At 32.6% G+C, this 17,082-nt stretch overlaps 1 protein-coding gene across 1 annotated transcript; it reads left to right on the forward strand.

Annotated features, from left to right (window-relative positions):
• Window positions 1–588: 588 nt before the first annotated feature.
• Window positions 589–16,636, forward strand: LOC111051927 (extracellular signal-regulated kinase 2). The gene is made up of 10 exons (XM_022338516.2): window positions 589–881; window positions 2,423–2,642; window positions 3,012–3,142; window positions 4,155–4,336; window positions 4,579–4,718; window positions 7,984–8,176; window positions 8,363–8,536; window positions 11,261–11,424; window positions 13,750–14,060; window positions 15,154–16,636. Exons 1-10 carry the CDS (start codon window positions 807–809, stop codon window positions 15,541–15,543), a joined length of 1,980 nt encoding a protein of 659 aa, XP_022194208.2. The 5' UTR covers window positions 589–806; the 3' UTR covers window positions 15,544–16,636.
• The last annotated feature ends 446 nt before the right edge of the window (window positions 16,637–17,082 follow it).

Below are 17,082 nucleotides of genomic sequence, written 5' to 3' on the forward strand. Positions count from 1 at the left end.
GGCAGCCAGCTGAGCGTTGTGGTGTGGTTGCCACGATTGGCAGCCAGCTGAGCGTTGTGGTGTGGTTGCCAGGATTGGCAGCCAGCTGAGCGTTGTGGTGTGGTTGCCAGGATTGGCAGCCAGCTGAGCGTTGTGGTGTGGTTGCCAGGATTGGCAGCCAGCTGAGCGTTGTGGTGTGGTTGCCCTAATGGCTGCCCTTGTAGTGGCTGAATGCGTGCGTGACCTGGCTGTCCGGTTGATTGCGCATCCTGGCTGCCTAGTCTTATAGGAACCCATGCTAATGAAATTATTTTTAAAAATTCTTTAGAATTTTCTCTTCCCATTAATTTGTATAAAGATTGTTCGTTTTTGATGAGTACTTCAAAATATATGCATTTTTTAAATGGGTTCATCATTTAGAATAACTCTGTACTATCCAAAGCTGGAATAAAGGCCCAATATTGATAATAATAAAATAAGTAAGAATAAGTTAACCGAATGTGAATACGGGTAGTCCATAATCCAGCAGTCATTACGGTTGACGCGAGCGCCACGCGTTACCATGGTAACCACTCACTCAGTTTGTACACAAATGACCAATCAACTATCACATTCGTGCGGTCAGTTCAGTATCGTGGTCTATCACCAAGTTGCCGTTACTAGATTATTTACTACTTTGCAATTGTTTTAAACAATTTTGATCCTGCAATTTGTTAAAAGTATCTTAATGGTTAGCGATTAGCGATATACATTCCTAAATTTCATGTTTCACGTTTTCCGGGCCACTTCAAAAATCACAAATAATATTAAACTTGCAACCTAGCAACATGAGTGAGAGTATAAGAGATTTGGACGATAATATAACGCAGAATTATGAAATAAAAAAGCGCGTTGGAAAAGGGGTAAGTCATAATAAAATACTGATTTTTGTCTGTTCTGTAGCTCTCCGTCATAGGTTAACTGAATCAATTACTGTATTGAGATCAAGGGTGAATTATTGAAACATTTAGTGCGGTAATCTGTGTATTTAGGTCATCACCTCTTGTAATAACTGAATTGATTTCTAGTTCAAGAATAAAAGCTAGGGGGAACTAGAACAGGCTATTGCTTTTCTTTCTGAACATTGTGACACCAATAAATTATAAAGCATACAGAGGCTTGTAGAGCATGTACACCTATTACTTTAGAACTGCTTTACAGCATCCTGGCAATATGTTTTTATTTTTATTTATTAATTTAATACAATCACAGAACATTTAAAAAATGAAAATCATAAACTACTTAATAAAAATTTATTTTTCATTCGCATTATTCTTCCAATTTGCAAAAAGTAATGGGTAGGCCTATCAGTGGCGGCGCTAAGGCCCTTATCGCCGCCACTGAGGCCTATACAATTCATATTGTACCGGTAATCGTTACTAACTGAAAAAGCCTCAACAGTTTCCAAAACTCATAGAATAACTGATATGAAATAATGAACAAACTTGAAATGAGTTTTGACTCATCATAGATTATGTTTGAAGTTAAATTAATATAATTCGGCAATTAGAATGATGGTTTCACAACCAAAATACTGTATTTATTTTCAACCAAAAATTGAAGAAATCAACAAGTCATAGTCCACTATATAATCTACAAAAGTTATTATTTTTATCTACGATAAAAATCTTTTCATTTCAAATTCACAATCACAAGATCATGACAATGAAGAAAATTTAATTTAATACTGTAGTACTTTCACAACTATTGTAATATATATAAGCGACAAGAATTCTAATTAAAACTAGATTTAAAAAATTTAAAATCTCATGGCTTCAATAAAAATCAAGCCATAGGAAGATTGTACGTTTGCCATTAACGATTGTACATAGAAAGATCGAAGAAGGAAGTATCTAGTCGCTTATTGTAAAAAATTTAAACCTTCAATGCAAATCTTGTTGAAAATTACTATTGCAAGGATTTTTATGCAGATAGATATTAACAGGTACCTATTGCGGTAGGCCCTATGCCTATTCATTTGTATTATTTTAATAGGGTAGGCTACCTACTATACTATCAATGAAGTTTCCTGTTTCTAGTTAATAAAACAGTTTTCCAGTGACTTTGATTGGCAATATGTTTTTAACAGATTCACGCTATTGTGCGATAAAAGAATGTTGAAAAAAGTTTCAATAAAGCCCTGCTTCCCAATGAATTTCTGTTCTGCTAGGCAAAAATAGAATACCATTGGTTCTTATTGCAGGGTTTAAACATTTGTAGTGTGTCAAATGTGTGAATCCTCTCTTAAATACCAATCTATGTTCCTGCCCAGCACAGCAGAAATTCATTGAAGCATAGCTTTACTTATTAAAGAATTACGTCTCCCAAATCTCTTATAACATACCGTAGCTATTTATTGTGGTCTATTCATTCAATTTCTATTAATTGGAGGTTTTTTATTTAGGCCTATGGAATTGTGTGGAAAGCTGTAGATAGGAGATCTCACAGGACAGTGGCAATCAAGAAAATATTTGACGCATTTCGTAATCAGACAGACGCTCAACGAACTTACAGAGAAATTGTGTTTCTCAGAGAACTAATGTGGCATCCCAACATTGTCAGATTGCATGGTGTCTTGAAAGCAGCCAATGACAAGGATATATATTTAGTATTTGAGTACATGGGTAAGTTCAACAATAAAATACAACTATAACATCAAATTTTGATTTACAACTACCAAATATTTCTATCTGCTTCAGATTATGTGCAGACAAAACTATCAAGTAGAGAATCTCGTACATGAATAATACATTTCCTTTTCCTAAATTATAGTAAAGCTTTCCTATTTCCAACATAGCTTCAAAATTCTAGAAATAAGTTTCAACAATTTTTATTTTAGAAAATGTGTACGGTATGCGAATATTCTGTAAGTTTCCATTAATAAATCATTTTTTAGTGAACCGAATATTTTTTTATAAAATTAAACAAGAATATTTATTGGAATTTTGAAAATAGTTTCCACCTGAATAAAGTGGCATACTTAAATTTTCCAGAAACTGATCTTCACAACGTAATCAAACATGGTAACATACTCAGGGAAATTCACAAACAGTCCATAACTTATCAACTATTGAAAGCAATCAAATATATACACTCTGGAAATATCATTCACAGAGATCTGAAGGTAAGTTGTCATAATAATAAAAAATATAGAGATAACGGATTAGTTTTTTCAATATATGTAAACAGTTTAATAAAATATGTATTATTGCTACGGTATGCTACCTACTATGCTATTTCTAGTCCTTTATTTATCTTCAAGTATTTTAATTGCTTTACTGCATAAAAATAATGCAATTGACACCCTTCAACCCTTAATTACTACAAACAGTTCTGTAATGTAACAACAACGAGCGGTCAGCGGTCTCATAATAGAGCCTTTTTTCAATCCTCAAAGCACTGAGAGATTTCACTTGTAATGGATTCAATCTGGAATATATTTCATCAAATTGCTATTTGCAATTTTATTTTATCAAATTGAAAACAATAGATGAATACAATGCATGATTTATGAATAATAGATAATTAAAAATACACACTAAGATTCCAATTAACACATAAATTCTTGGACTAAAAATAACACGTTTTCAATCTGAAAAGTGTCTTCAAGATTGAATATCTCTAGTGAAAATTATGTAAGTTTATAGCCTACTGATTAATATATTAATTTTTTCACTCTATATTTCTATTCTGTCTTCTATAAATATTATTATTATTATTATATAACTTGAAAGTGTCTGTTATATATATGTATGATATATATATATATATATATATATATATATATATATATATATATATATATATATATATAAAATATGATAATGAAATTTTATTCCTTTTTACAAAAGCATAGAAAATTACAATTCAAAAATAGGAACTAAATTGACCACACTAAACAGTATTCGTAGTCAACTTGCAGAAAAATACACATAATCATCAATACTTGACAAATTTCAAGATGATTATACCTAACTTGATTATACAAAATAAAATCAATATAGTGGGAGAGGGTATCATTTTATCTCAACCAATCATATACCTCATAAAGGGTATCATATACCTCAACCAATACCTCAAACATCTCCTCTAACACCACAAACTTTACCAAACTATCCGTTGTTCTATGTTAACAGCCTTGCAATATCCTGATCAACAGTCAATGCCATTGCAAGGTGGCGGATTTCGGACTGGCTCGCTCCCTACAGCTGACTGATTGTGACACAACGGGCCATAGTCCACCCCTAGATCCAGCTATGACTGATTATGTGGCCACCAGATGGTACAGAGCTCCTGAGATATTGGTCGCATCCAAGAAGTAAGTGGCCTATTTGTCAGTTCTCAAATATATTATACCACGTGACCAAACATTAATTATTTCTGAGGTATACACACAACACAACAATAACATTCAATAAGTTTCAAGATATTACGATTGTTGATAATGTTCAAGTATATTTTGTATAATGTTCAGATATATCTTTTGTTATGAATTATTATATATTATATTTATATTATTTGGTACAGTGTTCGAGTATATTTTCTTGCGTATGTTTTCAGGTACACAAAAGGAATTGACATGTGGAGTATTGGTTGCATCCTCGCAGAAATGGTATTAGGGAAGCCTCTATTTCCAGGAAGCTCCACTGTGAATCAGGTGGAAAAGATTATGTCTACCATACCTCAACCCTCCAGTTCAGGTGAGAAAAAGTACGCTTCCGCCTATGTCTCCAGAAGAGTACCGAATTGATAAAGTTTTTGCCAACAAGCTTAGAAGAATCTGAGCTTGTATTAGGTCAAACGAAATCTGAACATATTCTATAAAAACTAAAAAAATAGCTTTTCTTCCACCTACAACTATTTATAGTCGTGTTCTACTCCCAGGAACTAGATACAAAGTCACTTTATTTTCAAATAACTTCTTCAAAGTAGATAATTCCTTCAAGATACAAATGATGAATTGTTATGATAAAAACTTCATGAGCATTGTGGGATCTGAGTACTCTATCTTTCTTAGGAAAATTGGTAGAGTTCTCCTTCAGGGAGAAAAGATTACACTCCAAATCCTCGATGCACACATTCTAAGATTCTATCACATCTCTTAGAGTAGATTTCATGATTCGCTTGAATTCCCCTTGTACCCAGTACAGGTTTCTCTTTATTATATCTCAAGGTGAACTTGGAATAAAAATAGTGAAATTGAACAATTGATGCTGCCAATTCTTTGTAATATCCTTTTAAATTTAGAGATCCCAAAAAGTAATTACATCTCAAAACTAACTAATAATGTTCATTTCTTTTGTACTTATATGGATTTCTTTTGTATTTGATTGAAATTGACATTTATTGATTTCTTTTGTATTTGATTGAAATTGACATTTATTTATAGCAATAGAAACAATACTTTTATATATTGTAGGAATAATCTTAGAAAATTTGTAAACAATATAACTTGAACTAGAAAAATACGGTACGCAATTCACCATACGAAATATTTCGTAAAAACACTTAAATACACAAATTGTCCTCCAAGTTGACCAGTTGACCATGCCATTTTACTTAAAAAAATGGAATCAATGGGTTTCAGAGGAAATGCATTGCGGTTCTTTCAGTCTTATCTGAGTGGAAGGTTGCAGGCCACAAAAGCTAATAAGGTGGTGAGTTCAATGTCTGAGGTGAATACTGGAGTACCACAGGGAACAGTGCTCGGACCTATCTTATTTTTGATCTATATAAATGATCTTCTCGGTATTGAGCTTGAGCATGGTTCCCTCTATTCATTTGCGGACGATACTGTTGCAGTGTTTCATGGTTCGAGTTGGGTTGATACTTGCGAGAGGGCTAACAGTGGCCTTGCTATAGTTAAGGATTGGTTAGACGTGAATCTAGTATCTATTAATGTTGCCAAGACTGTTGCCATCCCATTTTCCCTGACATCTGCGGGTTGTTTGACTGATCTTGACAATTGCAGAATTGTTATTCATGAAACTGGCTGTAATCGTTGTGCATGTGCATGTGCACAACTGGAGTTTCAGGAGAAACTGTTATAAGAGAGAATTGTTATAAGTACTTAGGCATCATGATAGATAAGCACTTGCGTTGGGGGAGTCATGTGGCATTTTTTTACTCCAGACTGAGAAAATTGATTTATAAATTTGTACAGTTGAGAAATATGTTGCCTCCACACCAATTGAGAATGGTATTCTTAGCCTTAATACAGTCCATTGCGAGCTATGGAATCATTGGCTGGGGAAACTGTGAGTCATCTATTATGCAGCCACTAATTATTCTATTACACAACAAAATTATAAAAATCTGTCTTGAAAAACCAATAAGATACCCTTCTGAATATCTATACAGAGAATCTCTGGTATTTGGTATACCACATCTGTTTGAATTTGAATTATTGAAATTTATTTATTTGAGACCACATACTTTTCCTCCATCTGCGGACACAGTTATATACGGTACACGAAGACAAATTAGAAAACCCCTTGAGGAGCCTCGTCTCAGGACTACTGCAGCTGCAGATCATGCTTTTTCCAAGGGGCCCCGTTTATTCCTTCAACTTCCTCTATCAATAGTCTCTGCACCAAGCTTTTCTATGTTCAAAAATGGTGTCCGTTGTTTCTTTGAAATGAGACAGAATTGAATATTGGATGTATAAGGCCTTTATGCTTACTTATGTCTCTCCCTTTTACATCCTAAATGTTCCATTATGGTAAAATTGAGGATTAAGTGCACGAGAGTCTTTTGTTTGTTGCTTTTTATTCTTTCTATGCATTCTGTTAGTTTTTCTCACTGTGGCAATTATCATTATTTTGTTTTTATATAGGTACCAGATTCATTCAATTTTCAGTGACCCTGGGAAAACAATTTTTATATATTAATGAAGAAAATGATTTTATTTATTTTCTTTTATAAAATTAGATTAGATATAAATAGTGTATGATTTTGTTTCTACCAAAACAGATTGTGAATTTAGTTTTTCTAAAAGAGTTCTTTGTTGATTAAAAAAATATTATTCTTGTTTTGTTTTGTTAAATATTGGTACAAATGTTTACAATATTCATAACAAATAGTGTAAAAATGGAACACAATTGATTCAGTTTATTTTAGTTTTCTTGAAGGATTTTTTAGTTTATTTAGTTGTAGTTAGTTTTTGTTTTGTTGAATGATATTCCGGTCTTTTCGAATGTGTTCTGGTTTATTGTACTTTAGTTCAAGATAAAGTTAGTTATTATGTAAAGCGACTCATCCCTCAGCACAACATTATGCTTAAAGAGGGATGAACCATTGATATTTCTTCAAGAGCACTTTCCTTTCATTATTATTATCATCCATTATTTATATCCAATTTTATTTTATTTTTTAATATTATATTAGAAGTTGTAATTATTCAATTATATTAGAAATATTGTATTTATTTTATCTAAACATAGGGTTCTGTTTATTTATTATTTGATTATTGACGAATGTTTATGTCAAAGATATAAACTAACTTCTAATTGTTTATTAGCTTGAAACATTCTGTAATCATATAATTAGTTCAGAATGTCATATTTCTAAAATTATTTAAGGAATAAAAAATAGAATTTTAATAACAATTATGGAAATGAATAAATAAGTTTTGAATTTTCTTGTCATGAATAACAGTATAAAGATTATTATCGAAGATATAGGTAATAAACCAAACAGGTAATATACCTTTGGGCTTTATTGCTGCTGAAGGATAATATACAGTAATTATTTTGTAAATTTTCATGTTATGTAAACTTATAGGACAATAAAGAAGTTTCAAAATCAATTATAATGATAAGATAATAATGATGATTTAATAAAGATGATAATACCCTTTATTTATTTTTTTAATTGTCTATAAAACTGTTTAAATTATAAATATGTTAAATGATAAAAAATATGATTAGTTTTTAAAAATTCAATATGACCTGCAAATTGTTTCAGATATAGCAAACGTTTGCCCGGGGTACGGTAGTTCATTGCTGCAGCGTACTCCACCAGGGCCCTGCGTTCCCCTAGCAATGCTACTTCGCTCAGCCACCGAAGACTGTATCGACCTCGTTTGCCGTCTGCTTGTCTTCAATCCTCATAAACGTCTCAATGCTATTCAAGCGCTCAAACATCCCTATGTTTCAAAGTAAGATCAAATTCTATCCAGACTATGATTTATGACATTGCATCTTCAAACATCCTTATAATAAAAATATATAAATGTTGAAAAAGGGAACTTTGATTTTTTAATTTCATGTAGAAACAAGTAGCCATAAACAAGAGAGTGGAAACTAAGTAGTAAATTTATAGAGGAAAATATAATTGTTTGCAGGTTCCACGATTCAAGCCAAGAGTTCGCCATGAACCGGTCAGTGGTACCAACTTTGAGTGATAATGTTCAGCTTTCGATAGAGCAATATAGAGACAAGCTTTACGAATTACTGGACACTCATAATAAGGAAAAATCGTTGAGTAGCACCAATGATCTAAGCAGCATCTATGACTGGTGAGGCAATCAATTGTTAAATACCATGTGATCATATTATGGTCTCATCTCCAATGTTTTCTATATGATCGAATTATGAGATATTATCACAGTGTAGAGGTGTCCTTCAATACTTGAAAATCAGTGTTATTTGTGAGGCAACCAATATTTCATTAAACTCTGCTTGTGATCTAATTATAAAAAGTGTATGATTGAATAGGTGTCCTTCTATATGAGCCTACTAGAACCAAAAAGAGCAATCTCCATTTTAGTAAATTTTTCAGTAGAGGCAAATAGATTCTTTATGGTCTTGTTGATCTAGTGAAACAAAAACTTTCTAAAATTATCAATTTTTGAAAAGTTATTCTCTCTCTCTTGGGTTAACAGCCGTAGGGCTGGTTGGCAGCAGCTCTCCATGCTTTTCTGTCGTCCGCTTTCCGCTTCAGCTCGTAGTATGATCCACATCTCATATCCCGTAGCAATTGTTTCATATACTCCAGCCTAGGTCTTCCTCTCATATTCCTTCCCTCAACCATTCCCTCCATTATCCTTGTCAGTAGAGTGTCACGTCTGATGATGTGGCCAATCAGCTGTGCTCTTCTTTGCTTGATCCACTTCAAGAAGTTCCGGTTCTCTCCCACTCTGTCAAAAACTTGCTCATTTGTAATCATATCTCTCCAACTGATCTTCATCATTCTTCTGTAGCACCATGCCTCGAATGCAGCCAATCTTCTTTCCTCTCTCACCCCCATTGTCCACGCCTCACTTCCATATGTTGCAGTACTCCATACATACGTTTTCAACATGTTTTTTCTTACGTCGAGACTTATGTTTTTTGAGGTGAATAGATTTTTCTTCTTATTGAAGGCAATCTTAGCCTGGGCAATTCTGCTGGCAATGTCCTTGCAGCTTCTTCCATCACTTGTGATTTTGCTACCCAGGTAATTGAACTCCTTCACTTCATTTACTACCTCATTCCTTAGCTTTACTGTTGAGCTGTTCTCTCCTGTCCTGCAACATATTAGCACTTTGGTCTTTCGGATGTTTATTTTTAATCTAAACTCTTCCTCCATTATTCTGTCCATTTCATTCAGTGTTTTCTGTAGTTCCTCTTCACTTTCTGCCATTACTGCTATATCATCCGCAAAACGAAGCATATCTACCGTTTCCCCATGAATTTTCACTCCTGTACAAACTTTTTCTCTCACTCTGTCGATTGCCTTTTGAATATACACATTGAACAAGTATGGGGATAGCGCGCATCCTTGTCGTACCCCTTTTTGAATGTGTGCAGATTCCTCTTCATTTCCACTCCTAATAACTCCAATTTCTTGTTTATAGATGTTGTAGATCAGTCTTCGGTCTCTGTAGTCTATCCCAATTTGGCGAAAAGTTATCCCAACTAAAAGTTATTTTTAGTAAATTGAATAACTTTCTCAAAAATTGATATCTTATTCAGAAAATTATTGTTTCACTAGATCAACAATACCATAAAGAATCTCTTGGATTTATCTCTTACCGAATTTGAAATGTCCTGTCCCAAAAATTTAAACTTTAGGCGCTTATATCTCAAAAAGTAATGATCGGAAAAAAATGTTTTCCTGAGAAAACATTTTCATTTTGATATCTTGATGATATACAAATTGAAAAACTTTGAAAAATATCACTAGTAGAAAGTTTATTTTTCTGGTTGGCGACTTCTCTTTAGTGCTTTAGATGGAGACACAGGGATCACTACAGGTGTTTCAGAATCCATAGCTCCACTAAGTTTCACTATTAGCTCACTTAGAAAAAATGTAAATTTTAATATCCAATAATAATTCAACACAGTTATTGGAAGACTGGAAGGATATAATAACTTTATTTTCAATGAAAATATTGTGATTTGATAGCTGTCATCAGACAGACAATGAATGAACCTCTAACAAAACATAACCTCGAACTTGAACAGCAGGAGCAGTGGTCACGTGACAGCTTCCTTCTAGTTGGTTGGCTGAAATGGAGTTTGTCTCTTATGATTCCAAGACTTGGTGGAGATTGTCTCTTTTTGAAAAAACCAAACGATTTTTTGAATCCAATTTAACCATGGATCTTGAATCTTTTCTGTAGCATATGTTTTAAGCATTGGATAGAGCTCCTTCCTATACATAGAATAGAACAAAAACATGAAAATGCTAAAATGGTGGAGATCGCTCTTTTTGGTCCCAATATGCTCATATGGTCTTTAAAAGTATGCATTATTAGAAGATTTAAAAACCAAATTGGAAATTTGTAATTACACTAGTTATTGATAAGGTAAGTAGCAAAATATAGATCAAATTGTGATTTCTCAAGTTTGAAGGATTGACCTTGATTAGTGATATCCAATAAGTCATCAATATCTAATAGATCATCAGAGACACATTTCATGTTAGTCCTACGGTGAGTATTTGACCAAATTTTTCAAAGATTTGAATCCCTAACACACAATTGGACTCGTGTTAAGACAATCAAAAATATTGATGACTATAAGAAATCAAGAACCTATGATCATAGGTTCTATGATCTTTGGTCTATGATCTATGGTGTGTAATCTATGGTCTATGATCTAGGATCAAGAATCTAACATCATACTTTATGATGACTCTGTAATGTGTCTCTTCAATAACAAAAAGTATAATCATATAGCTCACATTTTTGATGAATTCTGTGACAGCTGATTTATTGAATTGAAAAAACTTGAAACTTGTATGATTCCACTATCAGGTACAGGTCACTAGCCCATTCCAAAAATGCTGTTAAAAGTTTGGGGAAGAAATCAACTGGGTCCAAACCTCAGGAAGAAATGCCCAAACATCCTACTCATCACTCACGACTCAAGTCACAATCCACCTCCACAATGCCAATTTATCATCAGGATTATCTCAAAGGTATGTGCCAAATGAATTGAAACAGAAAATCATAAAGATTGATTTTTAAAGTTTTTCAATCTTGTTTGTATGGCTCATGTTTTGATAGTATCATAAAATAAATGTTTAATACTATAGATAAAAATATAAATCTGAGTACCCTTTTTAAATTATTTCATCATGACATGTTTCGGCTACTAATAATTTAAAAAGGGTACTCAGATTTATATTTTCATTTATATTCAAAAGTAGCCTATCCCTAAAGAAAAAAGACAATGTTTTATACTATATCTTATTTTATGTAAATCTGGGAGAGTAATAGCTCTAGGTTTTCCCTTTTTTCACTCAAGCATTTTAGTTATAAGAGTTTGAACAAATAAAGAATGCATATAATTAAAATAGGCTATATATACTATATATTTTTGTCTAACAATAGCCTACTACTAATATGAGTCACCATTTTCCAATTTAATTTGACTGTGCGCCATTGCTGATGAATAGAAAAAATATTGAATAAGACCACCGATTCATAACAATAGCAATATACCGGTTGTTTCACCATTATCAATCCTTGGCAAACCTTTGATATTTTAATAGGCTTCTGCTTCTGTCACATTCTAGTCTTCTTATCTAATATCCTCAATCACCTTCTCTAGTAACAAAACGATTATGAAGAAGAAATGTCACTCTTTTTCTAATTCATATCATAATTATTTGAACAAGAGAAAGCACAGAAATGGTCGAAATAACGACACCAGTCCAGCGGAAGGAGAAAGCTTGTTTGTTTGTGGAAGCATACAGTTCAAGAGCAAAATTAAGTTTTCGCCACACTTGGATGTACCTAATGAGCTGGTTTACGTGCGTCATATGGAGGCCGAAAATGATTGTTTTCTGACCAGGCCGGTAAAAGTTTTACGGCCCTAGGGCTGTAAAATAACCTTGAAGTCAGCTGATTCTGATTTGATGTGAATGTGTTTACAAAATGGTTTATGAAACGGAATCAGTTTATGCTTCTAGAATTGAATAAGTATTCTGCAATAAGATACTATCATTTTATTTGGATGAATGAAATACAAATAAGATATTATAAACTATTAAAATTCAATTTTCAGAGTATAATAGAATCTAACCTCAAACCTCATAGTACTTCGTTTATCACGAAACATGGTGAATAATTTTCGACTTATTTGGAATCATTTTATGCTTCTAGAATTGAATAAAGTATTCTGCAATAATCTACTATCATTTTCATTGGATGAATGAAATACAGATAAGATATATATTATATTATAAACTATCCAAATTTAATTTTCAGAGCAGGATAGAACTTCTAACCTAAACTTCCCAAGTCGACGACAACAAGCATTGTTGATGTTAACATTCAGATTGGCCAAATTTCAAGTGTGCTAAAACAGCTGATCAAAAAACTTTTCATTATTTGTGTTTATTATTCAAAAATCAAAACATTTATAATAATATCATCTTATTGTCATTTGTAAGAATGAAAAGTATAAACTCAACCTCTTACATAATTGAACATAATCTTTTAGGTTATTTATACAAATCAGAATAAAAAATAAAAATACTTGAACAATTTCCTGATATTCAGATTACCTCAGATTTGCTAGAGCTATGACCTTCCTGTTTTGCTTTCGGAAGTGCTTAATGAACAATTATTCTCATATATATATATATATATATATATATATATATATATATATATATATATATATATATATATTGTTTATTTTTCTGTGTGGCGAAAAATAGCGTCCGCACCATGGGAAAAAATGTTTTTCCGGCTCTCAATCTTTTCTAGTCCTCGGCCTACGGCCTCGGACTTGAAAACCGATTTCGAGCCGGAAAAGTCTCATTTTCGGCCCTAGGTGCGAAATATACTATTTCATCTTGACCTCACATAAATAGAAGCAGATAGTATAGGTAAATTTATATGTCAGTTCAGAGTAAATAGGTAGGTCTATTCTTGTATTAAAAAACACACATTTTGGAAGCAATAGATACGATACTCCATCCATAGGCCTACTATAGTAAGTTACAAGGAGTATCCTTAGTTTTTCCCTCTCGGTCAGTGCTTTCTTCTAAAAATAAAAAATAAAATAAGATACTGCTTTCATGATACAATAAAGACTACAGTATTCTAGTTATTTTAGTTAAATAAGCGTCGACTATTGAGTTGGAATGAAAAAGAAGTTGTCAGTTTCAAATAATTTATTCAAGTCAAACTATAGTTTCAACATATTTTCAATTTCACCTTAGTAATATGGAGAAATTCCACAAAATCTCTGGGTCAAGTGTGAATTTTATTCATTGATCTATGAATTTCAGATGGCGGTGAATTTGTGCATCATCGACGTGGCAGTGAAAGCAGCTCCAAGTCAATCACATCAACAGGACACAGTCAAGCCGGGTCCAAATCATTGCCCACCAATCAGAGCCGTCAGAGGAAAATCAGCGACTTCAACAGAAAAATGCCAATCGTCTCAGCCGATTTGAAATCGATCAGCACTTCGTCAGCTGATGTGAAGGCTGTGCTATCGTCGATCAATGGAAAGACAAACCAACGCATCAGAAATGAACCAATCAGAGAGACCAATGTCAAACATATCGGAGTTGCCGAACAACTATCTGTCAAGCTGGTAAAATGCAATCCATTTTTTTTTTTTACTTTTGCCCTTAAGGTACCCACAATCCTCACAATTTATACTTTTTGTAAGTATACAGAAAAATGAATAAAATGTGGTGTGAGGTGCACTGTAGTGAATTAGGCTATACACAGCATAGCTAGAATGAAAGACTGGCTGCTAAATTGATCAATTTTAAAATTTGTGTATGTAGAATATCTAAACATTTTTTGAATTATTTTTTTCTGGTAATACATTGAAATTAAAATACAAATTTCTTAGATCAATGTAATCCCATTTTTGTTGAAGTACAGATAAAGACTGTCATAAATTTGTACATTTTTTCAACCAGTTGTATACTCTTCAGATAAATTACTTGTAATTGCACGTAAATTACTTTTAAATTACTCACACAATACACGTAATGAATGCAAAACTGAGTTATCAGTATTTAAGATTAAATAAATCAATTATACTGTAATTTGTAAGGAGGTGTGCATTTGTAAATACAATCAAGAAGTATTTCTTGGAAAAACTGGATAAATGATTTAAAATGATTAGAAAAACTTGGTTGAAAATAATCTCTATACTATCTCTCTACTGAGGAATTCTCTGAGCATGCAGACATAAGCTTTCAATTTTGCTAAACCTGTACCACTTTTTAAATAATATGTATAATGTACACACATTTTAAAAATGTGTTCTATTTGTGGTCATCATCTATGTTCCATCAACTTGATTCATTGCAATAAAAATATTACATTTTATAGGCACATTATACTATGAAATTTTGATTACATTTTTATTTATATAACAAACGACACTGATGTGAAAACATTGGTAGTTAAAATGCTGAGGGAATCCTTGTATTATTTTCTCTTCCAAATTTAGGTGATAAAACATTCCAAAAAGTAGGTTACACTATGTTTTTAACATAGATTATATTTTATGTAATCTATTATATTATAATCATTGGTTATATTTTCAACATTAACATTCGCTCTAACGTATGTGGAACTAACAACATATTTTAAATTTCACTTAATATGGAGAAATTCCACAAACTTTCTGTGTCCAGTGTACATTTCATTTTAATTGTTGATTACAGGTGACAGTGAGTCAGGCAACATCCCAGAAACCAGCAACCAGAAATCTACAGCAAGTGAACAACCTTTTCCGGAGAAGCTCAGGCAGTGACAACGACGTAGATCGTCAACATCTCAACCACAGGAACCATACACTCATCCGATCCAAGACACTCAGTCACGACGCCTCCAAAGTCGACATCAATCGGAACAAACATCTGGACAGGATGACCATTTCCAATGCCCGAATTTCAAAACTGACCACCAGTGATGAGAGTCCCCTTAAGAAAAGAACAGTGATAGAACGACAAGCCTCACTCGGGTCACTAACTCTCGCACCAGCCTACAAGCCAAAATGTGGCTACATCACTCAATCACAACTGAATGAGATCAGTAGCCAAGTGGTGAGATGATCCATAGGCGAACAATACCTCATAATATCAATACATTCAACGATGTATAGTATCACATTTTTTATACTAGTCAGTTACTATAATGAATGTTCCGGTTTTTAATATGAATTTATTCATCAAAACTGAGGGTTTAACATTGAAAAAGCATACTAATTAACTAATCACAAAAGATTTAAGTTGATACGGTAATGCATTATAGATGTTCAATATATTATTATACCAATCATTTCAAATAGTAATATTTAATAAAATCGTTATAAAAAATGATTTTCATAGTATGAAAACTTTGAGGAAGGTATTGTTATGTCATTGATGATTGATTTATCAGGGATATGTGCTTGATAGCAACAAGCTGTATACCATAAATAATTCAAATTACTCACAAAACCCACACTTCGAGGACTGGTTTCCGAGCTTTGGATCTATAAGTTCTGGACTTGATAATCAAGCGAAAACAAAACTTTACACACACATTATGCAGCCTACCACAATTCCACAATCTTAACTACATTAATGGTATTAAATGAATAATCTTATTGAACTTTTTATGTAACGATATTATTGAATAACTAATATGAAATTTTCAAGCAGAGTTATAGCAATACATTACAATTTGTAATGTAGCCTATTCATTACTTTCTGCTGAGGATGTCCACACTTTTTAAATATATGTGGGAACAAATGAACAACTGTTCTCTTTAAAGTATGATTACGATGTATAGTTGAAAATACCATCCACTTTTCATTGATTGGAAGGAGTATTGAACTCACAAGAACCACTCTACTTCCTCAGCAATGATTAAACAATCAAAAGTGAAACTTGCATTGACTAGAAAAGTTTACTAGTCTTATGTCTACGGTTAAAATAATGAGAGTAATGTGTATTTGAAGATACTACCAATAAGTTAATTTTAAAGACTCTGGTTTTGTGCACAGTCCAATATATATTAGCTCAAGCAATATTATACAATTTTTACTAGTTTTAGCAATAAAAAGGTGAAAGTTTATAATAATTAGAGCAATTTCTCATCAATCACATATTTATAAATTTGTAATCACTGGATTGTAATAAATAATTTTCCATTCAGTTGAATTTTCTCATCATTTTCATAATAGAAGTTTACTTGTAAGAAAAGTATGCCTGGCCACACGTACATGTATGAAATTTATCCTCCGTGAAATTATGTCATCGCATTGTCGATTGGTTCTCCTTCCGTTAGATGACGTCATTTTACTACTCTTGAATTCAATAAACATACGCGCGACCTGGAGCTAGAGCTGTTTGCTTAGTTAAAGGTTTCTGAACCTCAACAGTAACAGGGTTAAAGCTTTTACTTGGTTTTATGGGATCAGAAATTAATAATTTAATTTATATTATACATATTGAGTTTGAATCACAAGCTGTTTCGGTTTAGTTCAAACGGTTATTAAACTGCTTCCCGGCTACTTGATCATTTTTTTAATTTTTAAATTTCCACAGAAAGACGTTTCCAGCCCTTTTCATACGTTCTTCGAGGCTCTTCAAGAATGTCAGCCAAA

Source organism: Nilaparvata lugens, chromosome X (genome assembly GCF_014356525.2).
Source record: "Nilaparvata lugens isolate BPH chromosome X, ASM1435652v1, whole genome shotgun sequence".
In the NCBI taxonomy this organism is placed as follows: Eukaryota; Metazoa; Arthropoda; class Insecta; order Hemiptera; family Delphacidae; genus Nilaparvata; species Nilaparvata lugens.

Coding starts and splice junctions, on each gene's coding strand:
- LOC111051927 (XM_022338516.2), top strand. CDS start 807: ATGAGTGAGAGTATAAGAGATTTGGACGATAATATAACGCAGAATTAT. Junction 4,337..4,578: donor ATATTGGTCGCATCCAAGAA/GTAAGTGGCCTA, acceptor GTATGTTTTCAG/GTACACAAAAGGAATTGACA. Junction 4,719..7,983: donor ACCTCAACCCTCCAGTTCAG/GTGAGAAAAAGT, acceptor AAATTGTTTCAG/ATATAGCAAACGTTTGCCCG.